The 27,285-nt window shown below is 36.8% G+C and overlaps 2 protein-coding genes across 5 annotated transcripts in view; one reads left to right on the top strand and one right to left on the bottom strand.

Annotated features, from left to right (window-relative positions):
* The first annotated feature begins 917 nt into the window (after nt 1-917).
* On the top strand, nt 918-5,633 carry SGO1 (shugoshin 1). 4 transcript variants are annotated; one of them, XM_015853932.2, is made up of 9 exons: nt 918-1,051; nt 1,219-1,361; nt 1,453-1,649; nt 1,924-2,028; nt 2,461-2,525; nt 2,680-2,831; nt 3,403-4,251; nt 4,671-4,842; nt 5,078-5,633. In XM_015853932.2, the coding sequence occupies exons 2-9, from the start codon at nt 1,226-1,228 to the stop codon at nt 5,217-5,219; spliced, it is 1,818 nt and encodes a 605-aa protein (XP_015709418.1). In that variant the 5' UTR covers nt 918-1,051; nt 1,219-1,225; the 3' UTR covers nt 5,220-5,633. The 4 variants fall into 4 exon arrangements, with proteins under 4 accessions (XP_015709418.1, XP_015709417.1, XP_032299095.1 ...); XM_015853931.2 differs by having other exon boundaries at nt 2,668-2,831; XM_032443204.1 differs by lacking the exon at nt 1,924-2,028.
* Nucleotides 5,634-7,146: 1,513 nt separating this feature from the next.
* Nucleotides 7,147-27,285, bottom strand: part of KAT2B (lysine acetyltransferase 2B) — a 41,227-nt gene continuing 21,088 nt past the window's right edge. The window contains exons 8-18 of the mRNA XM_032443202.1: nt 26,137-26,262; nt 22,287-22,423; nt 20,842-21,050; nt 18,151-18,277; nt 14,602-14,712; nt 13,742-13,885; nt 11,969-12,083; nt 11,155-11,191; nt 10,838-10,901; nt 10,656-10,740; nt 7,147-9,152 (exon numbers count right to left, since the gene is read on the bottom strand). Coding sequence (XP_032299093.1) covers nt 8,959-9,152; nt 10,656-10,740; nt 10,838-10,901; nt 11,155-11,191; nt 11,969-12,083; nt 13,742-13,885; nt 14,602-14,712; nt 18,151-18,277; nt 20,842-21,050; nt 22,287-22,423; nt 26,137-26,262 — 1,349 coding nt within the window. The 3' untranslated portion in view covers nt 7,147-8,958. The remainder of the gene's footprint in view (nt 9,153-10,655; nt 10,741-10,837; nt 10,902-11,154; nt 11,192-11,968; nt 12,084-13,741; nt 13,886-14,601; nt 14,713-18,150; nt 18,278-20,841; nt 21,051-22,286; nt 22,424-26,136; nt 26,263-27,285) is intronic.

The raw sequence follows: 27,285 nt of genomic DNA, 5'->3' as shown, positions 1-27,285 counted from the left end.
TTTGGTTGTTGTGAGCAATGGGAGCACACCCAGGGCCAGGCTGTGTCCCTCCTTGGGGCAGAGCCACTGCCAGGATGGTGTGGGGCATGGGGCAGCCACAGGGTGGGCTGGGCTGTATGCAGCCCACATAGACATGGCTTGACTGTGTTTTCAGTCACAATCACGAGAGCTTTTCCACTTTCAAATCAGCTTGCCAAACTGCATCCCAACTTTCATCTAACATTGACTTCTCCATTCTGTGCTTAATGGCTATTCCACACACAAATCTCATATTATTGGCAGCTCATCGACTGAATATTGGAGCAGATTCATTTATAAAACAAGTTTGCGAGAACAGGCTTTCCTTGGGAATCTTTTAAGGTATTTTCTGCTACACTAAGCCATCAGTGATTGGGAGTTGCTCTAGCAGGATGAGGAAGCCTGGGAAGGGCTCATCTTGTTACATGCTACAACAGCAAATGAAGTTAAATATAAAATACGTTAGCGGGAAGTTCTTCACTAGGAGAGTGGTTAGGCCCTGGAACAGGCTGCCCAGGGAGGCTGTGGATGCCCCGTCCTTGGAGGTGAGGTTGGATGGGGCCCTGGGCAACCTGATCTAGTAAATGTGTATGTTTGGTGGCCCTGCCAGGCAGGGGGGTTGGAACTACATGATCCTTGAGGTCCCTTCCAACCCAGGTCATTCTGTGTAAATATTTAACGATATATTTTTTTCTTTTCTTCCCGTCTTTGCTGCTGAATGTTACACTCTGCCTCAGCTTCTCAGAGCGCCCTGCGAGCATCCAGCCCTGCAGGCCGAACCCCGGTGCAGCACAACAACCCCAACGGCCGCCCCACGCGATCCGCCTCAGCACCGCCCCACAGCGGGCGGAGCCCCGGCACAGCCCGGATACGAGCGGCCGCCGCTCGTGACGCCACACGCTGCTCCCTCCAATGCGCTGCCGCGGCGCTGCGTTTTGAACGTCGGGGAGCGGCGCCAACCGTCCGGCTGCGCGCGTGGACGCTCCGCTGCTCTCGGCGTCTCCGTGAGGGTGGCGGCCGGCGCCGCTCTGGGGTAAGTCGGTGATGAGGCTGGGCCTCTACCAGCCCTCACGGGGGATGGGGAGGGAGCGCTGCGACCGCAGCTGGGGCTGCCATCCGCACAGGGGGGTCAGCTGCCACCCGTCTGGCGTGGCCCTGTGCGGCAGCTGAATGAGCCCTTTGTCGTTTCTGCTTGCGAAGGTCAAAGATGGCTGAGCACCTGAAAAAGCCCTTCAAAGACAGTCTGAGCGACATAAAGGAACGGATGAAAGAGAAGAGAAATCAGAAATGGGTGTCGTTGGGTAAAAAGAGCCAGATCTCGACTGTGAAGTGCAAAAGAGCGAGTAAGATACTTTAATATCCTGATGGATCGGTTTTTTTAAGTGTTTTGTTGTGGTTGTTTTTCCTTTTAACCTAGTTTAAATTTTTTTGCAGCCACCACCTCTGTGAAAATGAAAAGCCTCCAGGCCAACAACATAGCTCTGGCTCAGGCTTTACAGGAAGAAAAGCTCAAACTGAGGGATGCTCAAGCTCTTATCATACAGCTGAGGAGGGAGTATCAAGATCTGAAGTTTCAGATGTTTCACTTGCAAAGAAGCCTTGCTTTCAGGCAAGCAGAAGGACTTGTTGAGGTACTTTAATAACTTCTTTATAATTTGGTGAAGCTGGCTCTGAGAATCAGCACAAGTAATCCAGTAATAGCTTTGTGAATGTAAATGCTAAACAGAAATTAACTTAATGCATAAAACTATCTTTGTAATCACAGTTAAAACACCTGATTGCAAGTTTTTTATATAGTGTCTCCAGAATTTAGTTCTCTTGTGATATTGGTGAAAGAATATTATATTAGTAGCTGAAATCTGAATATAACAGCAATGATGCTGATTTCCTTCTCCTGTCCATTAGACTAGACTGTCAGCCTTGAGTGAGATAATCTCAAAAGTTTCTCAGAATTTACTGGAGTCAGTTGATCTCCTTGGCCCAGCGAAGGATTTGTGTTCCAGGAGTGTAGTGAGTACCTTTTCCTCTCTGGGCAGGGGGGGTTCTATGAATTCTTTCCCTTCCTCCTTTGTATGCATCTGTGCTGCTCTGGTTTTTGAGATTTGAGGCTCAGTTTGGAGGTCAAGAGTAGTACCTCTGTGGGTTGCGTAGTAGGACTGAGGCTCTGCTGTAGGGTGAGAGGTGCACCCTGATTTTCTATGGCTTTGCGTCTTCCTCCCAGTATCATCCTCACAGTTCCTTGCCTTGCCAACTATGTATGATTGGGTTAGGGCTTATTGTTGTCTTTGTGGGACTGAGTATGTCAGCTAGACAGGAAGCAAATAAAAGCAAGGTAGGGTCCTTTCAGCTCTTCTGTGCACAATTGGACTACTTTCTAAAATCTTTATGTGGCCTGAGCTTATTTCAGCTGTTGAGTCGAAGTAAGATTTGTTTTCTCCACAGAATCAGAGAGTGCGTACTTCAGAGCTTGAAAATAATTCCAGTGATGTAGGAGAAAGAAGTTCTGTGTAAGTATCTTTTGTTAACGTGTATTTATGTTTGAAAATTCCACTGCAACCAACTTAATTTTGTGAGCAAGGGGAAGAAGTTCAATGCAGTGCATGCAGCTTGTTATAAAATATATTGCTATTCAGTAAATATTACCTTCAGTATTTTTTCCAGAGAGCTTCTACTGCCTGCCGATGGAGATGATCCAATACTTCAAAGTAGGTTGGAAGCTGACTGTGAGAAAAGTGAGCCAGGTCATTCTGTGTTTGAGATCTGTCGGGAACTTGACAGTGGCACTTCCTTAGCCAAAATAATTCCAGACAAAGGTAAACAAATCAAAGTATTTGGCATTGCTCTAGTCAAAAGCAGGGAAGACATGTGAATACAAGTTTAAAACAGATTTACTGCTTTTGATGTAATTGACAAGTAGTTTTTATTTATTTCTATCTGAGCTTTACGATATTGGCTACCTGGTAAGCTTTTATGAATGAAGGTACGTAACAAAATAGAGGATCAGCTTGAAAATGCTTTGTCTTCCATTTATCTCCAACCTAGTTTCGTTTATCTACCAAACGGTCAGAGTAAATTAATCTTCAATTGTGCAATTAAAAACTCGATGACTGTTAAAAGTGCAAAATAATTGAAGAACCAAAAGACTTGTGGGTAACCTCTCCAAATAAAACAGTACAGGAAAATCCTGATTTAGTGTTCGTAACTGCTTTCTGGCTGGAGGTTGTATTATACATAACTTATCCTAATAAATACCAATCAAGATATATGGATCTCTTGAGAAAATTCTAAGCTAGTCATAATTTTTGACAGATTAAGAATTTGAGTAAAACTCCTTTGTATTGTTACTATTTAGCTTTAATATGACTCTTTCTTTTCAATTACAAGGGCAAACATCTGATTGTCCTGTGTACAACATTGCATCAATGCTGGGAGGTGTTTTTTCAGGTGGAGAAGATGAATTTGGTAATGAGTTAACAAAGAATGTGTCTACCAGGCGCCACTGTTCGAAGATGTCAAATAGAGATGAACTTTACACTGGTGTCTTGGACCATTTGAAAGCATCTGATTCAGCAAAAGAGCCTTTTAAACAGGATGAAATCAGGCTTGAGGAAAGTCTAGATGTGTATACTGTGGAAAACATACATTCAGGTATTTCTCAGGTGGACAAAGTAGGTTCAGAGCTGCTGTTAAGGCAGACGGATTCTGAAACTGCAAAGGTCAGTTCAGGCAACAGTTCAGATCTTAAACAGCGTGCATGTAAAAGCAGAGAAGACTCTCAGGTAAGGAGAGGGAAGGATCAGAAGGTGAAAATGGGAGGGACTAAAGGTACTTCCAGACCAAGATCAAAGAAAAGACAATGTAAAGAGACTTCCAAAGAAAAGTTGGGTGGTTCCAGTGATGCCTACGATTTTAATTTTGAAGAGAGCATTCACGTTACACCTTTTCGGCAAAATAAGGTGAATGACGCAGATACTGATGTGGATGACAAAGAAGAATCATCTGAATCTAATAGCAGCAAGTTGAGTGATACTGAAGAAGATTCAGATGATAGCCTCTATGTGCCTCATAGGAATAAATCAAAAAAAAGAAAAAGTTCAGTGGATGGGCCGGATTCATCACCAATCCATGTAAGGCCAAGGTCTAAAAGATGTCTGGCACAGCGTGAGCAGAAACTCCATAAAGAAGAGACTGAAAAGAAGACTGAAATCATTAAATCAAGTGAAAAGTCTATTAGTAAGTGTGGAAAGTGCTCTGTAATTGTTTCAGTGTTTCATTGAGTTTTATTGTTGTTTTTTTTTAATAGAAACAGAATAATGTCAGAATAATGTTGCTGAAAATAATTGGATTCATTCTTTTGTCCACCTTTTTCCTCACAGCAGAAATTGAACTTGAAGATAAGTTTTGTTTAAGAAATTGCTCAACAATGAATTAACTTTGTATTTTAGTTGTATTTCAAGGTGTACTAAAGCTGAGTCTGAAAAAGGGAGATCAAAAGCATAATTTGGGAGATGTTGAAAGATAGAAATGATAGTTATAGCTGAGTTTCTTCATGTCTAATCCATTCATTGACATTGTCTGTTAAGGTATTTTTTGCCTAAGTTGCAAACTTCTGATGAAGCACAACCAATTTTCTTATTTTATTTTATTTACAGGGCAATCTTCTAAGTCATTTCATGGTCATCTCTGTGATGTTACTAATATTGCCTCACTCCTAAGCAAAGAGAATGCACCTGTTGGCCCTGCAGGTGAAAGATCACCATCTCCAAAACGCAATCGAAGAAGCTGTACGCTTAGTGTGAACTACAAGGAACCAAGTATTGCAGGGTGGGTGTTTTTTAGTTTGATATCAAGTTAAAGATAATCCATTAAATAAGTGATTTGAGGGGGTACTTAAATACAGTTAATAAGTTCTTAGCAAAATATCCAGCTACTGCCAACAACAGCTGTTGGCAGTAGTATGAAATAGTTGATGAGAAATTGAACTTACTAATGAGAAGTTGATGTTTTCAATAGGAGAGGAAGGAGAACTCAAACTGCTTTTTCCTTTTTTTTTAAACAGGAAACTTCGAAGAGGAGACCCATTTACAGATGTATGCTTTCTGAATTCTCCAATATTCAAGCAGAAAAAAAATGCTAAACACAATTCCACTAAGAAGAAATCTCTTTCAGAATATAACGAGAAATTTGTTAGTGGCTGTTGAGGTATCCTGTGATGCTAACAGAACTATGAAGGGGGGAAATCCTTCAGCCAGAGAACTTACATTAAGCAACTGTCTCTAGGTGTCTAACTGGATATGGAACAAAGTGGGTTTTGGTTTTAATCAAGTGACTACTTCTTAAGGATGCGGAAGACATTTTTACTCATGACTGAGGTGATTCCACTTAAACTCTTTTGGGAGACATCCTACTTTGTGAATTTGTAAATAGGTCAGAAATATCTGAAAAAGGCAATGAGCAAAATTTTCTCACTTAAACACTTCTTCATCTGACTGTGGTTGGCGCAAGCAAACTTCAAGTGCTTAAGTTCAAATCTTATCCATGTTTGTACAGGTCTTATTTATGTAACAGTTAGTTTCATATTGAAGCCAATAATAAAAGTGTTAGTTTTGGAAACAGCTCGGAATTGATTGTAGTCCTTTTTTAAAGGGTTTCCATAGTTGCTTGAAGGGTAGCAGCATCAGCTATAGACACAGTGAGAGCCAGTGCACTCCTTTCCTCCTCTTCTCATATCAAGTATGCTTGGAAGGAACATTGTCAATTGTCATTCAATTATGTTGCGTGAGCTTTCAAAAGTGTCGATTCTAGTTGATTGTTACTGCTACAAACATAAGTTAAACTTAATTTGCTTTGTTCCTAATCTTATATGATTATCTGCAAATGTTGTGAAGAGCTTTTTGTTTTGGGGACTGGAAGCAAATTGTAAGCCAGAGCACAGGGCTTTTATTGTTAGGTACTTCATAATTCTGGTCTCACTGTGTAAGTACCTTTACCAGAGGAAAATTTACTATTTGGTGCAACAATAGGCAGAAAGTGAGGAAAAAAACTGCTGAAAGGAAGCTAGATTTCAAGGTTCTGTTGTGCTTAAAATATAGCACATTTCTTCACTTCAGGGATGTTTAAAAGTGTTAATGGGTACATCAATAAAAAGGGAAAAGCTGCATTCAACATAAGTAACGGTAAGTATAAAAATACAGGTTTTTTTACTTGCTCTGCAAGGTTGCCTATCTTGCCTGTCCTGCTTCAATAGTCATCAGAGCTCTCCTTTTCTGTGATACAAGTACTGTTTACTGATAACATTTTACATGATTGTTTCAGCAGTTCCAGTTAAAAGCTGCATCTTCTCAGAGTCTGAGTACGTTCAGCAATAAACAACCCTTGGATGTTGGAACCACACTTTAACCTTCCACTGCTACCCTAAAATTGTGACTCTAGATGTTATTATTTTTGCTCTGAAAATCTTTGGCACTATATGAACTGCAACAGAAGGATTTAACTTTAGGTGTACATTTTTAATTTCAGTTTTCTTTCAACCATCTGCAAGTAGCTGTTAATCAGGCATGGAAAAAGAATAAAGTGATAGACAAATACATATATAAACTATATATATAGTTTATATATATAGTTATATAGTTTATTAAAATATATTTTATATATTATATATAATAATACATATTTTTGTTGTTGTTAAGTCTGAGGAATCACAGCTGTAGGAAGTACTCTGAATATAGCCCATGTCTCTTAAGTGGTATTCCTAGATGTATCTAGGAAAGCTACTTACTACCTTATGGACCATATGCAACAAAACATACAACTGTTTACTTCTCAGTACCTTGGATGCTGATACTAAAGGGCTCCAGTGGGGGGGAGGCTTGTCGGTGTGGGAGGTTAATGGGAAGCTGAGAATAGGTGGAATACTTGGAACCTTCCCCTCTCTTGCTTCTTTCTCAGCTCAGCTTTGTATACTGTAGTCAATTCAACACTCCTGATGAACTTCTTGAATAGTTTTTTCAAGTGCACATGGAAAATGTGTTGACTGCATTCATACAGATTCGTGGTACTCAGTTGTGAAACCGTTTCAGCGTGTATATTTGCAATGCAGGGATTAATGAAAAAGAAGAGGAGACCAAGTAAGATTTTGTACATATATAATTTAAAACTATTCTGTACCAATACAATATATTAATTTTACAAATGTAAAATTCATCAGCTGTTAAAGCATTTGCAAAACCACATATTCTACTGTAACTTTATTGCACAGTATCTATGAAAATATTAATTCTTAAATTAGAAAACAAATGCTTCAATATAGAAGAGACAATCTGATTGAAATACAATAAGAAAATCTACTCTGAAAATAACAAAATTTCACAGGATACTAAGCTTACAGGTGCACCTGTAGGCCCAATCTACAAAACTGGATCATAGCATCTGGTACTGGCTATTAGGAAAAAAAAAATTCTTTGTACCTCAGTTATAGATCCAAATGTAGCTCTGACTAATCTCATGTGAAACACTGTGGCAATTCTAGTGTTAACGCTTGAATACCTTGTATATACCACATTTGCTACCAGATAGTTCCTGACATCTACTTGCTGAACTGCTTTAACATTGCACAGGTATTTTGCAGGAATATATTCCTTGATGCAGCATAGGGTGGTTTTATTTCAGCCTTATAACTACTGAACATTACCAGTGTATCACCTGTAAATATAAAACACTAAGAATGAGAGTTAAATTTGTTTTTCACAAAAGCGTTATAGTTACAAATTCTAATTAGAAAATATCAAGTGATGACTTTTTGGCCTGTACTATCTCAATTAGGAAGTTAGAAGTACCTCTTAAATGTAGTGTAGGCAGCAAAATATATATATTACGTATGTGCTCAATTTGAAGATATGCTAATATGAGCTGTAAAATGCTAATGTGCTCCTGGGTCTAAATAATCACAGTTAATAAGTATTTACAATAAAGCTTGGTATAAAATCCAGTTTACCACAGAAGCAAGTATATAAGATTGAAGCTGAAATACACTGACTTTTGTATACAATAGTCTTGTCATTGTTGAGTAACCTGAAGAATTTATGAGTGAAGAGTATTAAATGGGGTGGATCATGAAGTGCATCAAAACCTTAATGCCATTAAGCCAATTAAAATTAAATATAGTATAATTAAATTGAAACCTTTTAAGGTATTTCGAGTACTTATGTCCTGCATAAGTCAATTATGACATTACATATCTAGTCTGATTTTTAATTATTTCTTTTAATAGTGGTTATGAGATTGCAATTTGCAGATTATATATTTATTAAAAAAAAAAAAAAAGGAATAGAAAAACTTGCATCTATCAAATGCTGTAGGCAGTTCTTTTTTTTTTGAACTGGCTGTTCTTTCACAGCTTCTCAACCAGCTGAATGTTTCTTTTAAAAAATAATATATTATAAAAAGATTCTACAATGAAATACGTGTCTCAGACATTCCCTCCCTATGTTCTCCCTTACTGTGTTTTCTTTTTAATGGGAAAAAAAAAAAAATAAAAAAAAATCATAAAGCTTTTCTAATAGTTATAAGTTTTCCTAATGCATACCTAACATTCATTGTCTGGGAATTTTTTTTGTATTCCCAAACAAGAGCAACTTCCTGTATTTTGTAGTTTTTTCTGAGGCTGGGAAGATTATGATGAACACAGGATAGTGGGAACACAAAAAAATAATATCAATAATTAAATACATTATAAAGCATTTTAATAAAATAATTTTTGTAACTTTGTTATAATACATGTTTGCAAAACTGAAATGGTTTTTAAAAGTGCTAACTGTTAAACAAAAGTTTTTCAAAACCTTATAGTCCCACAACTCAGCTATATAATGGCTTCCCCTGCCCATAAAATAGGCACACTGATTGGTTTGGTTGTTAACAAACAAAATAAAACAAAAAGAAATGTCACTTGTCAATCAATCCAGCTTCTTTAATTTTTGTATAGAAGAATTTCTCCAGTATATTGGCACATTTGTAGTATTCGCTCTCAGGGGGGTTGTACTCTCTGCAATTTGTAAAGACTCGCTGCAAGTCTGCCATGAATAATTTCTTAGACACGTAGTACCTATTCTTGAGTCGTTCACTCATTGTTTTGAGATCTGTGCAGGGAAAAAAATAGATTAATGTTTGATTCAAACAGTATCTTATGCAATATCCCTTCCTCTTGATGTTCTACTTGTCATGAAATGGTGAAGCGACAGTTGGCCTTATTTGTAATTGCATTAGTCTAAGGCCTATGCCTTCCTTTAGTTACAACAAGACCAGTTGAGCCCCTGGACCTAAGCAATATTTTATGGTAATAACAAATTTGTGTAGAGTTTATTTTTAATTCTTCAAAACTCATTCTTGTCTGTTCTTATACTTGTCTTGAGTTTCCTGTGGGTATGAAGTGTCCCTAACTCTCCCCTAAATGCTCTGTGAGGCAAAGCTGTTGCAAGCTCTGCAGGAGAAGACCTGAGGAGCATAGAAGTAAAGAGTTATGACAATAACATGCAACACATGTTAACTTTAAAAGTCCTTATTTCTGTATAAACACAGAAAAGAGCAGGCATCAGAAAAGCAGAGAAAGAAAACTCTGCCAAGGGATGGTACTCAATGTTCTTTTTCTTCATTGCTAGAAAATACATTTGTGTCAGCGACTGAGGAAGCTGGCTGCTCTTTTAATAACTACACAAATTAGTACAAACAGGCCAGGAGTCTACAGAAAGCAACATGAACACTGTTCTACTAAAAGGAGTGATAGTAGCCTGCAATCAACTTGTATTTCATTCTCTAATAACATTAAAAGGTAGAGAAGTCAGAAAGATGGAGGTGAGTATTGCATAAACAGTGAAGGAATGCCAGGATTCATTTTTAAATCTACTGCAATAGTGATCAAAACAAGGAACTCTTTAGAACAGCACTGAATTGTTATAGAAGTTACATGACAGCAGTCAAAAGCGGAGAAAAATGTTATCAGTTTTCATGTACTTTCCTTTGCAAGTCATCCCACATTAACAATAGAAGAAAAAAAATAGCTCTGTCTAAAATACAAAGATAAAAGTAACAAGAAATGATTCGTATTGCAGTTGAATAAAGAATTTTCCTAAATTTAAACTGAAGCAAGCAAGTCCTTTGTTAAGAGTTAAATTGAAAACTGTTGCACTTCTGATGAAGTCTTCTCTGTGGGATTTAGAAAGTTTAAATCTAGTTTTCAAATCAGTTTGAACAGGTGTTCTTGAAAGTTTACCATCAGATATTTTAGCGTAGCAGTAGGAACTGCAATGACCAGTTACCACACAAAAACATATTCTTGCAACTCCTATAAACCAGCTAAATCCCAGAGTGTTTGAGATGACTACATCTTTTAAGTAAGTGCTTCACAGCGAGTCTCTAAGGGCATGCTTAGATTTCACAGGTATACCTCATAAATGTTTCAGAAAGATCACAGACTAGCCAAATTTCAAATGACAGCTTTGTACTCTTAGTACATTGGAGCTGAACTTATCCAGCTGTAAATAATGTATCTTTTAACATAAAACAATCAGATTACAACTTGACTGTTATGCCTCTAGCTGTAAAGATTTTTAAACACTATACTTAGAAAATGTTAATGGCATTACCCATGGGAAACCTTATAACTTCATAATATCCAGGAGCTTCTGTTCTCTTCACAGGTTCCATGAAGGGCCAAGCGCTTTGATGGCTCTTTGGTAAAGAAAAAAGTAAGGTATCTAATATGGAAACTCTATATTAGAAATTATTTTTAAATCTTTATAGAAGGTAAGCTAGAACTAGCACTCACCTTCACCTGCTGCAGGATGGTTTTTAACGTGCTGTAAAGTTGATCTGGATCCTTGGGCTCTTTACTTGAAAGAAAATATTAATACAAAAAGATTACTGGAATGAAGATCTGGGATTCAAGCTAAAGTGCATCTTGCCTAAAAGCAATTCCAAAAATTCAAGCAAAATAAAAGGTAAAACAAAACTCATAAGAACACATCCCTGGCAGATTGTTTATCTGTTTTCCAGTGAATGGGAGGAAAACTCAAATGACATTATTGAAAGACTTTTCTCAAAGGAATCTCAAATCCACTTCATCCTCCTCTGCGCAGCACTTACCCTCTTTCTTTTCCGCTTGGTTTCCAGCCAGTCTCTCCTGTACACCAACAGCATGAGAGATTACATGAGAACTACAGTAGGTCAAAGCATTAACTCAGTTATGGCAGCTCTAAAAATATAAGCAATTTCAGTACTGTCATAGCAAAATAGGTTAGTTTTCATAAAAGCTCCTCCTAATAAGAAAGGGAAAACCTAACTCTGAGCCCCATTCAATTTTCTGCATGTCTCTTCTTCCAGACTGCAAAAGATTCTAAAACTATTATTTTGTGATACACCCATTTGTAAAAGTAATTCAATACATATTTTACCATAACCTCTGTAAAGAAAAAGATGGAAAGGTTGTTCAATTTGATTCCCTAAGGAAATAGAATAAACTGCAGAAAAACAGTGCTGAGCAAATAGAATTTAAAAAAGGAAACAGAAAGAAAAAAAAATAGATACTTCAGTGTTCTGAATCTATTTTTTCCTGTTCTAAGTCCATGTTTAGCACAGAATTCAACCTTATTCAGGAGTGCAGTGCATCAGTGGTGACATCGAAATTGCTGACCATACTGTGATATAAATCAAAGATGGATCTGATGTAAATCAAATCAAACACATGTACACAAAAGAGCATCAGCCTGGGATGCCTCAAGGATGTACTGCAGACATCAACTGGACTGGAAATGCAATCATCTTCATTGGAATCAAATTAACAGAGGAAAGATCAATTGCACATTAGTAAAAAATAAATAAGGTATTGTATTAGTATTTATAATCTTGGACATTTCTTGAGTTCTTCTTCTGTTTTACATTAAAGGAGGTTGATACATACTAATTCCAGGGATGCTTTCTATAGGAATCTGTCGTACTCCATCTTTGAAGCAAGAAAGGCCAGGATAAACTTTTCGAATCTGAGCTTGTTTCCTTTCTATAAGCTTTTTAATGATCTGTAATAAAGCAGCAGAGAAAACAAAGAGAGTTGATGTGCTCCAAAGTAACAAAGAAGATTAATGCAAAACCATCATCAGCAAAGAAACACTCATATCCTGAACTTATGGTCCTTAGAAATACAAGTGGGTAACAGAGGCAAGATACCTGGCCAAGTACTAATTCTGCGGATGAGTCTAGCAAATCTCTCAGATGTCTACTTAGGTATAGGTCTGGAGGAAAGGAGTCTCAGCTCACTGATCACTGCCAGATGGGCAGATGGCAGATGAAGGGAAGGAAATTTCCTGGAAGTTGTTGGGGAACTGCCACTAACTCCAACAGCTGGTCCTTGTGAACTATTTTCACACATCCTGGTCAGAAATTTCAAGACACATTTGTTCTCATACTCTGCAGTATTTTAGAAGTAGCTGGAGATTTCAAGGCATGTAAATACAGGATTTGCTTAGATATCAGCCAGAGATGTTCTTACTGAAGATTTTACCATTAGGAAGTCAAAGTTGATGCTGCTCTTTGGAACCTATGTTCTGCTCCTAAATGACAAAAAAGGCTTCCCCAGCCCAGATGGCCTGAGCCTAGAACTGTATTACTACTACTAGGCAAGTCTAAGAGAAGCAACCGTAGCAAACTACAAAAGATAAGTGTTATGTGCCCACCCCAACAACATCCCATCCATGAGGAAATGATGGGTCCAAAAGAACTCTGGGATCTAAAGAGCAACCCAAACAAACAGATATAAGAAGTAAAAATAACTCTTTGTGCTATATGGACTTGAGTTATCAAAACTTCCCAGAAAGTTACGAAATTTTTTACTGGAATCACAGAACATCCGAGTTGAAAAGGACCTCTTTACAGCGCTATCTGAAAATCAAACACTATGTCCAAGAGCATTGCCCAAACACTTCTTGAGCTCTAGCAATTTAGTGCTGTAACCACTGCCCTGGAAAGCCAGTTACAGTGCCTGACCACCCTCTAGGGAGGAACTTTTTCCTGATATCCAGTGTAATTTTTCCCTGATGCAGCTTCATGCTATTCCTTTGGTTACCAGAGAGAAGAGATAAGCATATTAAATGCATAACCCTTTGATTTTTTCTTTCTTTTTGTCAGCACAGGCCAAATAGTTCTACTGGAAGGAAAATTATTGTTCCACAGAGGGGCATTTTAACAAAATTAGAAGTGATGAGATTAGACTATCCTTGGAAGAATAAAGTTAACCTTGTAATTCCTATTTCTTTAAATGTCTAGGAAGGTATTTAAACACAACTTGAAATGTCTTACTTGTTCTGCTTATAAATTGTTATTATATTGAAAACTATGATCCATTAACATTATCGTTTTGAATTCAGGAAAACAGTAATCTAGATTTGTACTTTAAAACATTAAAATCTTAATATATTCATTAATATAATGAATCAATTAAGTTATTCAACACAGCTCAAAATATCACTACTTTTTTTTAATACTTAAACTGCAGAAGTATGGCACTGAGACTAAAAAAAAAAAAAGTTACTTAAATGAAAAATATACACTTCAATGTTTAATGAATCAAAGAAAAGGAGAGAAAACCTGATACTAATTAACCATTTCTAAACAGCATTCCTAGATAGCTTTTGACCATCTAAAGAGATGATAGTATTCAGTGTTTCATTTCAGCTTTTACCTCCTTTTGTTTTTTAATGATGACTGAAAATTCTGTGTAGGGAATCCTTGGATTTAATTCACATCCCATTAATGTGGCACCCTCATAATCCTTGATGTAGCCAACGTATTTTGCTTTTGGTACTTTAATATCTTTGGAAAAACCCTGGAAAAGAAATAAATTGAAGTTGTAATTATGCTATTTTCTTTTTATGTATTTTTAAATGAAAGAGCTCCAATAATTTAGAATCAAATTGTAATTTTATATGTATATGAACATATATACTGATACAGTCTGCATACAGTTAAAAAAATAAAGTGAAAAACAAACACAATAAAATCAGTGTAAGACTCTCACTTGGGCTCTATTTCATTCTTACATTACAGTGCTTTCTATAAAACCTTGGTAAAAAACAGGAAGCCAACCAGGACCTCTACCTCACCATTTACAGTCAAAGGCTTCAGTCTTACCTGGATACTGAGCAACTTCAAATTTGGGAAAGGACATTTCAGAGGTGAAAAGGAGTCTGTCTGCATACATCTTGTAAGCAGAATCACAAGTTTACAATTTATCCATTCTGAATGTGTAAAGAACAAACTCAGTGTTGTACATTTAATCCTAGAATAAATGGGAATGGAAGGGACTTGTGGAGGTCATCAGATCAGGCTGTTCAGTGCTCTGTCCAGTCTTGAAGACTGCCAAGGACACAGAAGTTCTAAAACCAATTTGGGCAACATTTCCCATTTCACCTCCCTTATAGTATAAAAAGTAAAACTAAAACTCCTTATGTCTAGTTGCAGTTTCAAAGTATGCTTATCTAACTACTTTGCTTATTCAGTTCCATCATTTCCTGCACCAAGTAATTTCTTAGCGTGACTTACTTGTTTTTTGAAGTAGCCAATAGCATATTCATCTGCGTACGTGAGAAAGTTGAGAATGTTGTGTTTGATGTGGTACTCCTTCAAATGGTTCATTAGGTGAGTTCCATAACCCTGTGTGAAATGCAGAAGAAAAAAGACATTCTGAAGCCTCTGGGGACTGCAAATATTACAAACTGTGTACCAAGAGTTATTACAAAAGGGTTTACAAAATGCAGTGTTTCCTCTAGATCCTAGTTTTAAACATTTTGCCATAAATATCTTAGTGAGGCATATTCCAGACCTAATAGTTTTCAGCCTTGTAGGGATATCTTTGTGACCTAGCAGGGAACACAAAATATGGCAGCTTCTGATTCCTGCTTCACTTTTAATCTAGGAGAGTCCCAAACCTATTGTCTTTCTAGGGATCAATAATAGAATTACAGAATCATAGAATGGCCTGGGTTGAAAAGGACCTTCAAGATCATCTGGTTTCAACCCCCATGCCATAGGCAGGGTTGCCAACCACCAGACCAGGCTGTCCAGAGCCATGTCCCGCCTGACCTTGAATGCCTTCCGGGATGGGGCATCCACAGCATCTTTGGGCAACCTGTTCCAGTGCATCATCACCCTCTGTGTGAAAAACTTCCTCCTAGTATCTAACCTAGATCTCCTCTGTCTCAGTTTAAAACCACTCCCCCTTGTCCTATCACTGTCCACCCCTGTAAACAGCCATTCCTCTTCCTGTTTATAAGCTCCCTTCAAGTATTGGAAGGCCACAATGAGATCTCCCCAGAGCTTTCTCTTCTCCAAGCTAAGCAAGCCCAGTTCCCTCAACCCTTCTTCATAGTAAAGTGAGACTCAAAAGGGATACAGTCTTGAAAGGTGTAATTAACATGCAAAAAATGTTTCTTCTTTTAAGTTACCGTCTACTAATAGAAACAAAATTACATATACTGTAATATGTCACATCAATTAAAATCTGCAAGACAGAGGGACTGCCTCACCAGCTCCTCCTAGAGAAAACTATTCTTGCCTCTCTTTTACTGAGTTCTGTGTATCTGCAGCAGAAACAGTCTCTTCCTCAAAGATTTCATTTTTGATCATGAGGCACAAAAGGGAATAGTGAAATAACTATTATCACAATAGGTAACATAATAATAAAAAATAGCTATGCTTTCTGACTGCACACAGGAATAATTTTTATTTTCATTCAACCCCAAAGTAAACAAAAGTTTCCATTTATTCACACTTCCAAGTGAGCTATATTCCTCCCCTTACGCTGTGAGGCAAAAAAGGTAAAATACAGGAAATCCCATAATAATGTGATATTCCTCCATATATTCAAATTTTAACATCATGGGAAATAACTGGATATTTTCACAAATGTACATAGAATGTTCTTGAAAGCTGGCAAAAATTTTATTTATGTAACTAGGAACTGTACATTACAAAATATATACTTATGACTGAAATTTTAATAGCCACACACATGAAAACAGCCAGATAAAAGCAAGTTAGGTAATTGCTGAAACCCAAAACAAAACACAGGGATACACCAGTAGTGAAAAAGTAGTGACATTCATTCTTGAAAAATGTAGCGCTCTAGGCACAAAATTAGTGCATTTATCTTCCTTTCCTGATATTGTTTAGAGCATTTCTCATTCAGACCTCATATTTAAAATGAAGATATTGTGTATGTAAAAATAAATACTTCTGAATTTGAGGAAGCTCTTAGAGCAGAATATTCACTTGTTAAAGTGGCAGGTATTGTGCATGGCATAAGTTACAAAGCAGTTTTACAGCTGATAGCATGTTAAGTGGCACAGCATTTCTTAGAACTGAGAAGTGCTCAAAATAACGAGATAATTGCAAATTTCATAACTCAGCAAAGGACAGAAAGTCTCATAAATTTTAAAGAAAAATGTTTTAATTAAATGCAAGAAGTGCATAAGCCACCCAAGCTTTTCACTTCCCTTCTCATCAACAGGGTGCAAGAAACTGTGTGAGACATTTTACTTACAACTTGAAACATTGCAATTCATTCCAGAAATCCCAAAGTAGCTAATCTCTAGCACTAATTTTCATCTTCTTGCCTCTAAGAAACTCCAGAAATTACAATGATAATTAGCTCAAATATTTTTAGTTGATTTATTATTTTTATAACCTCCCCGGGATTTATTTGTTCTCACAAATGCTTGCCAAAGTCCAACTATACTAAAGAGAAACAAAGTCACGTACGATACAATTTAAAATAATTTTATAATATAACATCAATCTATCTCAAAACCAAATTAACTTTTAAAGATCACACACAAAACAGTATCCATATTTCCATATTTCTTACTCCAGCCTCAAACTGAATTAAAACATGTTTATTTTTCCCAAGAGTTTGCAGTGATATCCCTGTGTGAACATTTGTTCTTTCTCACTTATCTGCTGCTAGGGGTCATCTTACTTAGAAAGGAATGTGGGAAGGCCAAAATTAAGAAATAGTCAACTGAACTCTGCAAATATTGAGACACCCGAAGGGTAACAGAAGAAAGTGTGCTTTATGTGTGCAACCCCAGTAAGGCAACGTGAGGAGTCCAAGTTGGAAAGGTTAATTGAGAATCACAACAAATATTTGCAACTCCTGTAGCACATTTGAATGCTTCAGTTTAATTAAAACACCTTTTATGAATTATATAGACATAGAATAAACATACCAACAGCAAGCTCTGTTACTGTTCATATAAAACACTTTGAGTGCTTTTTTTATATACTACTGTGTCCATGGAAATGTTAACCTTATGAATTCAGAGTCTCATAAATTCAAATATAATTCAAGTACTAAAAGTTGTCACAGGCTTTCACACAGTTTCTGCTTGTTCATCTTCTAGAAACTCTAAATTAACCCACATCTCAGCATTAACAATTTCAACTGAAAAACATATAGCTACAGCACCATCTAAAGGCAATATCCTGAACTAAATACTCCCACTTAGATTTACCTGTAATCCTGGAGAAGAAGAGCAGAATCTCCTGTATATTTATAGTGCTTTACATTCTCTCAACATTACAGATCAACACTGAGAACATTATGCACACTGTACTCAAAAATAAGTATGCAAAACAGTGTATGCTTATTTTGAGTTGTGAAACTATACCTAATTTATTCGATATAACTAATTTTCATTGAAGCTGTTTAACATCACAAAGAGACTGAGCATATATTACAAACACATGTAAGCTACACTTAATTCAGCCAACCATGATGCGTTATGCCACACTGAAAGGCAGTTGCTGAAGAAAAGGGTGAATAATCCAAGAGTGGAAGAAAAATTACCATTATTTTTGTGTTGAGGAATGTGTCTTTTTTCTTAGAAAAATAGTCCCACTATTATTCTGATGATTTTAAATCTGTCCTATTATTTAGGTTTTCTATGGTACATTCAGAATCACTGTATCTATCAAATTTGATTTCTGTTTGGTAGCACAATATATTCAATGAGACCACAAAATTAGGAGTATATACGGTGGTAAATGGAATTCATATGCATTTAATAAACTCTAGTGGAGAGTTAATTTTACCTTGACTTGCTCATTGGAAGTCACAGCACAGAAAACGATCTCTGTAAATCCTTGGGAAGGGAACATTCGGAAGCAGATACCACCAATAACACGACCATCTTTTATTAATGCAAGAGTCTTGTGTTTCCTGAGTAGACAAAAATAACATTCATTTTAATTCATGTACATAGTACATAATGTGCCATTACTTTCCTTTTTTCAGAAACTTGATTCACTTCTTTCCATGGTGCCACTGCAATTGTATATGCCTCTGTTAAGATATCTGTACCTACCGAAGAGTTTTTCTTAACATCATGCTTTGAGTTTACCATAAAATTCATCATTATGCAGCATGTCCTAGCCTTGCCAAGTACTCCTACATACTAGAGTACTTCTATTAATAAGATTTATATTACTTTTGTTGACTATATTACTGACAGTTGTGCCATTGCATAGTTCTCAGTATGATCTTAGCCTGCCTAAATTAGAAATTAATGGAGTTACAGGACAGCAAGTCCTTCCTAAGGGATTCCTGTTTCCTTGCATGTACTCTGAATAGCTGTGCTATCAGTTTCCAACACAGCTGATCAAGCAATAAATGATATTTCATATTTCTAATCTAATTCCTAGTAAAATGGAGACCAGAATAAATATCCATTTCTGTTGCACTTGCACTGACTGCCGGGAAAGATAAAGCAAGGTGCAATCTGAACTCTCACATCAAGCACCAAAATTTTAGCATCATCCTCAAGGTCTGGAAAGATTTACAATGCAGCTGTTCTCTAGCTTATTCAGTACACAGTATAATATAAACTGTATAAACAGTACTGTAAATTCAGAGAAGATGTCTTTGATGTGAAGGAAAGTTGGTGCCAAAATGAGCCTCTTCCAAAAAAAGGTCAGTCTGAAAAGTATTTTAAATGTTAGTGTTGAAGTAGAATTTATATATTGTACATATTCTTTTTTTTTTTTTCTTTATTTTAGTATTTTTAATTTGTAGAAAGACAGCAGTGTATAGTAGCTTGTGTTTTTAATTTTGTTTCTTCAAAACAAAATTGTTTGTTCTCTTGTTGGAAAAAGATTTACTAAGGATGACCACTTTGGAAATAAGAACAAAATAGATCATAATTATATTAATGGCTGAAAAGTCTTTGGAAGAGAACAGTTAGACTGCACTTTTTCCTATCAACTTATTAGAAGAGTCTTTGCTAATAAAGAAGGGCCTAGAGAAATGTGGGAGGAGGCTATGGCACAAGACTACTGCTTCAAAATTTACTCAGATGTTTGGTTATTGTGAAACCTGAACTTCAACCAGTAGCTTCTGCTTGAGTTCACAGTGCTGCTAAGACACCAAACTTCAGAAAATTTCTCAGTGCTGCCTCTCCCTCCAAATCGAGCAGCATTTACCCTCTCATAGGAGAAGAAAAAGAGTCCAGACTCGTGCTGGTCCTCACAAGAACCTTGCTGGTCCCTTCTGAAGAACACAGGAAAAAGTTCCACGGTTGGTCTCCTGTGCTTGGAGACTGAAGTTTTGTCCGCTTGTCCCAGAACTGGGTGGCCTGAGCTTCAGAGATTGCACAGAGCATGCAGCAGCAGAGCTTGCTGGCACTGAGAAAGTAGTGCAGAGGGAAGTGCTAGCAAGTCTAAAAGCAGAGGAAATCATTCCAGAAGTGTTTTCCTAACTGCTACAGCAATAATAGCAGACATGAAGACAGTGGCTCATATCACTGGTGGTGGAGGTAGGCTCTACCACTAACCAGGCTAGGCAGACATCTAGATCAGCTCAAGCAAAGCTCCATTTGTGGTATCTACTGACATGTAGCAAAGAGTCCACAAGCACACTACACTGTGAAGTGCTGCAGTTAATATTGTAGACCCCTAAATCTTCAATGGACATGGGTTGTACACAGGCAGAAATCTGGGGAAAGCACATTGGTTGGAAGTAGACTCTGTAAGAAGTGCAACAGTCTAAAAATAGACACTTCTGAGCAAAAGGTAAAGAAAATGTCAGGGCAACAAATTGTCTTAATGTATTGATCAATAAGAAGATTGACACCTGACAGCCTTGAAACTCTAAAGGCAATGAGTGCTGTAAACAGAAGAAAAACATCCGTGTAATAGAACAGCTAAGCAGAAGACAAAAGTCAGAATGGGCAGAGCGTAAATATCCATGAATGTAGAGAAAACCCTTTTTCTCCTGCTTAAACACAATTCATCAGTTCACTAGGGTGGATGAAGACAACATGCAACCTGTGGATGTTGCTATAGCAAATATATCTCTTTAAAAGTGCCTGTGGTGTAGATTTGTACCTAAAGCAAGGCAGGAAACGTGCACGTATAAAGAGAAAGGCAATGTACTCCTGTGAGCAGTGATTTTAAGCATTCTCCCCATGTTGACTTAGATGCTATTCTTCATAAATTCTGCAAGTTCTTCTCACTGAAAAGCCTTCAATCTCTGCTGCCATTTGGTTTTCAAACTCCAAAAACAGAGGATAGAGCAGTCTGCAAGTTAGTATGGGCCCAGAGGCCACTAATGAACACCAGAATTATTTTCAGAATTTTGGTTCTAACATTCATAAGAATAACATAAGGGTAGCAGGGGTAGAGTTCCTCTCTACAGTATCTGGGCTGGCCCATTCTAAAATCACTGTCTGCAACAAGCAATGTGCTCTCTTCATCCCAATCATGAAACTCCTCTCCAGCCATACTCACGGATCAAAAACCAAGCGTGTGATGTACTCCTTTGGCATCCGAGGGAGCTGATGGGAGAACACATTCTGCAAACCAACCAGCCACATCATGATCTTCTTGTTTGGCTTCTGGTTCAGGGAGTTCCCAACCACGTGGAATTCAATTACCCCCCTGCGCTCCTCCAGTCTTGCTGCCTCATCCCGAGCAGAATGTGCTGAGAGGAAGTTGGTCTGTACGAAAGAGGAACACAATCACATTGTGTATATTTCACATCCTCTGCTGGAAAAACCTTAAGAAACTAACAAACCCTGCTCCTTTCCCAAGCCATGTTTTATACAAAAATTGAGCTGTCAATGATTTCTCTCTTTTTTTCTTTTTTTTTTTAAAGCAGAAATGACAACATCAAATAAGCAGATATAAAATCTATGCTACGGTATACTAAGGCATAAATAGTAATGGATTTGCCTACATGTGTTGCAGACCAGAGATTTTAATGGCTTTGGAGGCACAGCTTTATTTTTTCATTTTAGCAGTGCTTTCCACCACCTACATTACTATCATAAAAGAAAAAAAGAAAAAAAAAAATTTTAATTCCTACTATTTTTGTCGTTATATATCTAGCAACTGCATATGTATGTTTGCACAGAGATTAAATTCATATAGACGTTTAAACTTTTATCAAGATCCTTTCACAATGCCAAAAGATTCCTGCATGTTCATACTGTTTACTTTTTGAAAAGATGTTTGGCTGCTGAATTTCTAGTCATTGCCAGCCCCAACATCCAGACTGCAAATATGCAAAGCCATCAGTCACAGTATACATGTTGAGCAAGAAATGTAGGTGGTTCCAAACCTTCAGCACTCTCTAGCTAAATCTTGGCAAACAAGAGCTGCTTGCAAAACATAGCCTGGCAAAGAGAACAGAAGGAGGAAAAGGCAGCCAAAAAAAAAAAAAAAAAAAGTGTGCAATTCTGCAATTCTGTTTGTTTTTCTCTTACAGGAGAAAAAAAAGAGCAACTGTGGAAGAAGGAGCAACTAAGTGTTTAGATCAGCTCTTCTGCACTAGATAGAAGATTTAAATTTGGGTCTTTAATCCTTCTGTGGGACTTGAACATATTTTGCCTCATCTGACGTGATGCATCTATGATTAACAATAAAAAGTGTACTCTGGAATCATCCTACTAAAGAATTGCCTTACAAAATAACCTCAAAGCTTCTTCATTATTATAGTTTCATATCTCTTTGCAAACAGCACACAAAGCATTAAAAATTTTTAGAACTATTCATCATTTTAATGATGCATTTCACCAATAGTGTTTGCTTATCTAAAAATACGCTTTTAAAGACTGCATGTTTCTTACTGTTAAGTATAGCATGTTTTGTGGACTCTTGTCTTACTCAGTTCACGTGGAACGTTTATTAAAAACTGGCCTTTTACAGACAGATCAGATCTGTACATTCCTCACCTCTGGCCCAAGCATTGCTGCAGGATCTGTAATTGTTGACATCACTTCATTGATCAACTCAATAGGAATATCTCCTACAACCCTTGGTCTTTTTGAGTCCTCCAGAGAATACGGTTCGTTATTTTTTCTCTTTTCCCCTATAAAACAAAACCAGGACAAATTAAGAATGACCAAACTGTCACAAACAGTTTAATCACTATGCTCATGAAACCAGCTAAGAGGAAGCAGAGCATGACTGTGAATCAGTTTAGATATTCTCACATACAAGGAGAAGGTTAATCACTTTTGTAATGAATCACTCTAATAAAAAGCTAGGACTTGAAGTTTTTTTCATAGAAAAGAAATTTGAATCTTAAATACTAATATACCAAGTACATACATACAGAAAGCCTGAATGGCATTAGTTGATCAAAAATTGTAAATGAAGAAAACATTGTAAATGAAGAAGTACTGCAATATTGAATATATTATCAAGATAGCAAACGCAAGTTATTTCAGACTCCAGTTCTTTAATCACGAGTGCTGGGCTTAAGACACTGCTTCAGGGACACAGAACAGAAGTTAACCTCTGATAAAACCAACACAGAGTAACCTGGAGCAGTGCTAACAAAGCTCAGCCTTCCAGAGCAGGATGCTATCCATCCTCAGCCAACACAGAGAATGAGGTTGGGTAATATCTACAGGTCTGCCTTTCAGCTCTTTTGACCTTCGCGTCTTTTTCCCCAAGATAGCAAAGGCACTTAGACCGTGAGACATGCTGTCCCTCCAAAAATAACAGGACAACAACATCTGACAACAGCTGTTCACAAACAATACAAAATTAGAAGAAACTGGAACAAAATAGCAAGATTAGTTGGCAGTGTATCTGAAAAGTGCAGTACTTTCCAACAAATACACATGCCAGTAAAATAAATAAAGAAACTACGATTTACCTGATCCATTTAAATTGAATGATTAAAAAAAATCACATTAAGAACCCTTTCCTCAATGCTCTTAAACTGAAGCCAAATTGTCAGTGAAGTTAGGTCAGCACAGAAGTACACAGTGTGAAATATTCCTTAGTTGATGCAATTATATGGAAAATTCATCTTGCACTGTCACAAAAATGCCAACAAAACTGACTTTTTGCTCACTAACATGCACTGCTGCACACACAATATTGAACATCTTTGCCTTTTCATAAGACTGCTGTATTTTAATAAAGTATTATTCTTCCACTGCCACTTCAAGAGTAAAAACAATATATAACAAGATACTGATAACACTTTGAACCTACACATGTGTAACACGCATAACCTAGCAGGAAAAAAATAGCATTATTTTAACTTTGGTCACATGCAAAGAGTTAATGTAACTACAAAAAAATAAGTAGTGGATCCTGAGGAAGTTCCTTTCCATCTTGGAAAGCCACAATAATGATTATTATTCTTATGAATCTTTGTCCCTCTGACTATCACCTGGTCTTTCTCTTCTTACATCTCAGGCATTACATCAAACTGATGCGTATTAGAAAGACCAATTAACACTTCTCCCCTGCTTCCCTTCCTTCCTCTCTCAATACTTTTTGCTTTTATTATTTGCTACTTCTGTATTCTAACCCATCTCATTTCTCAAAAATGTTTTTGTTAAATAGTCCTGTACTCCAGTACTTCTGCTATATTCTTTGGCTCGTATGTGAAGCATGGAGATCTATATGTATTTTTTTATTCCTATACTATTAGAGAGAATATACCTCTCCTTGTTCTGTTCCCTCTCAAAATCGTAATGAAATTATTCATTTCTTTGTTTACTTCAGCACTCTGCAGTGAAATTCTATGCTGTTGACCTCAAGGGTAAGTGTTCAATACATATTTTTGGATAACATAATATTTCATTTTGTGATTCACTGGAATTAAATATCCATTATAGATTTTTTTCACTCTTAGTTTATACCAAACAAGAGCAGTCTGACACGTCATACATATTTGACTTAGAAAATCCATATGAAGCTTCCAAATCAAAACACACCATGTTAATTATTAACCACACTGCTAACTGTGGACCAACATGTGATATTGCAACAGCAACTAATTAAACAAATTCATGAAGGAAGCATCTATCAAAGACTAGTGGTTACAATAATATTGATAAATCCAGTCACTAGCTCAGGATTTATCCAAACTGCAGACAGACAAATACTAGGAAAGCATGCAAACAGGAATTTCACTCCAAAATTACCTCTTTCTTATAGCTATTTTTGCCTAGAGATTTGCTAGTGCTTCTTTTCAGAGCCAGGATACAGAATTTTGTCTGAGAACAGCACTTATCAATGAGCTACATTTTTGTTTGTTTGTTTTCACTTCGTTTTGTTTTACTCTAAGGAAAATCCACAATAACGCTGAGCTCCCTCTGAAACCACCAGATAGTTCAGGGCCCAATATTTTACATACATTGTACAGACTGTTTTGCCACAGATACAGTACTTTAAGTACACAAATATTAAGTTGTTCACTCCCCTTTTCAAGCTTTCAAGCAGCGTAATTGTTTAATTAGCAATAGAATTTTATTGTTAACCTTAATTCATTGTGGAAATTGTTTATTCCTGTTTATTTCCTAGTTTTTTTAAGGTTTGGGGTTTGTTTGTTTTTAGTGGGTGTTTTTTTTCTTTTTTTTCTTTTTTTTTTTTTTTCTTTCCCCACATATAAATGAAGTTTCCTCCTTGTTTCTGAATGGATTCATTTATTTTCCCAAATCAGATTTATTTATTTACTTATAAGTAATTTGTCACAAGGTTTCTGGAAATCCAGGTACATTACATCATTCAAAACTTTTTCCAATTGTTCACCAGTTCTCTCTTGGACATCCATGTGTTCTATAAAGTAAATGCCATATTTCCACATATCATGTTACATACACATTCCATTCTTAATCGGTTTATTATTTTCTAACCATCTGAAATGGGAATCTTACAATTAAACAGTTTTCTGAATTTTGTTAGGATCCCTTTAAAAACCAGTTTTGTATCTGTGATGTTTCAGTTCTACAGTGCTGAAGGCAAATCGAATGACAGCCCAGCTGCACAACTTAATTAGATTGTCAATCCTGTATTTATTTTCACACACTGAGAAAATATCATTTTTTATTTGTAACTGTTTACCACACATTTTACTCATCTGCAGTAAGAAAATCTTCTACTTTTTATCACTTTTAAGATCATCTCCCAACTTGTTTTTCAAAAAGAAGGCTACAGTTCAGGAGACTCCTTAAGTTCCTCTGCAGAGAACACTAACAATTCACTTAGTTTCTTCTGCTTCCTTGAAGACTTACTTCACACGAGCTTTTGATCATCTCTTTCACCTACAAACTCTTTTGACAGGCTCATGATTGAGGTATCTGAAAAGTGTTTATGAGGAGAACTTATTCAACACCTTTTTATTTTCCCTAAAATACCTTATTATAATCTGACCTTAGTCCAGTATTCTGTTTAACCATGTGTGTATTTGTTCTTTACTTTATTGCTCATAAGCATGCAATTTCAATAACTTGAAAATCTTAAAATAAAAAACAATGGCCCCTTTTAGTCCGCCTTTTCTATTTAAATGAAACATTTCTTCATCAGTAACCTCTGTCACATACAGAACCTTTACAATATAACTACAGTTTAAACAAACTGATGGATTTTCTTTTTTTTTTTCAAAGACAGTTGACATATATGCCAGTTAAATATTACCATAGTGAAGAAAAGCTATGCATGTCTGTCTGTGTCATTTAGTAAAACCACCTCATGGGAAAGTGAAGGCCATGGTCATCGTATACTATAACTACTGTTAACATTAACAAAGGCAAGAAAATGAGTCTTCATGTTTGTTACCTAAGTTTGGGTCGAGGACAGAAGAAACTTTGCAAGCAGGACTCATATTTCCACTGTTGGGTTGCTCTAAAGATGACGGGCTTGCACAATACGAAACAGATCTTGCAACAGGAGGAGGATTGATAACTGCAATGGCACAAAAGTCACACAAATCAAAATCAGGATACAAAATCTATTACAGCGCTGATCAAACAACTGTCATGACCATGGACTCAGCTTCACCACAACTCACCTTACAAAGTAACATTAACAATACCAACAGAGCAATTGGTGGGCAAACAGAGATATTAGAGCTTTACCTCAACATATTTTTCCTAAACTTATTGAGGAACTGTACTACTGCTGGATGACAGCATTAGTTTCACTTCACTGCAAAAGTCTGGCTTTATTATTCTGCAGTGCTGAGCACGTATTAAGAAAATGAGCTTCCTTCACATGTCTGCCAAGGTCACTGGCATTCAGCCTCATGAAAAGACTTTTTGTAGGGGTCCACTGGAAACTAAAATATCATCATTCAGCTTCATCTGTCCACTTGAATAGCATTTAAAGGCTGGTTGGACAAATCAAACTCAAGGAAGGGAGAACTTGTTAAACTAGTTAAGAAGTTGAAACTGCTCTTTCAGAAAGTCACAGTCTAACCTCTCTCTAAATTTAAAAACAAACAAAACCAAACAAACAAACACTACACATAAGATCATCCAGCTTTCAACTGTTTCAGGATTTTTGGCAGGAAGGCCAAAATAGGAGGGAGGAGGAGAAATGAGGTGCCAGCTCACAGTCTGGACACCTGCAGTCTTTCTTTTTGCATTCCTTTATCCTGGTGTCATCACCAGCAACAGCTCTTTTGTGCCAAGAATCCAGTGCTTAAGAGCTGCAAATTAAAATGAAGCACTTCAGAAATATACATGAAAGAATAAATGCTGAGAGCAAGATGATTTTAGAGTTGTAATAAATTTGTGCCCAAAGCATAATTTACCAGTTTGTGAACTCAGAAATCAGGAATTTCTAAGAAAAAAAAAATGTGTTTCTCTTACAGTGGAATTTTTTCTACTAATCTCAGAAAGCAATTATCAGATGAAGTCCTGACATAACAGCTTAATCAACTGATAATCAGCAATTGTTGCAAAATACTGAATTAAATGACTCTAG

The sequence above is a fragment of the Coturnix japonica genome, chromosome 2, assembly GCF_001577835.2.
Source record: "Coturnix japonica isolate 7356 chromosome 2, Coturnix japonica 2.1, whole genome shotgun sequence".
NCBI classification, from domain to species: Eukaryota; Metazoa; Chordata; class Aves; order Galliformes; family Phasianidae; genus Coturnix; species Coturnix japonica.
The sequence above is the reverse complement of the archived record's forward strand: the minus strand, read 5'-3'. Positions and strand labels throughout refer to the sequence as shown.

Coding starts and splice junctions, on each gene's coding strand:
- SGO1 (XM_015853931.2), top strand. CDS start 1,226: ATGGCTGAGCACCTGAAAAAGCCCTTCAAAGACAGTCTGAGCGACATA. Junction 1,650..1,923: donor AAGCAGAAGGACTTGTTGAG/GTACTTTAATAA, acceptor CCTGTCCATTAG/ACTAGACTGTCAGCCTTGAG. Junction 2,029..2,460: donor ATTTGTGTTCCAGGAGTGTA/GTGAGTACCTTT, acceptor TTTTCTCCACAG/AATCAGAGAGTGCGTACTTC.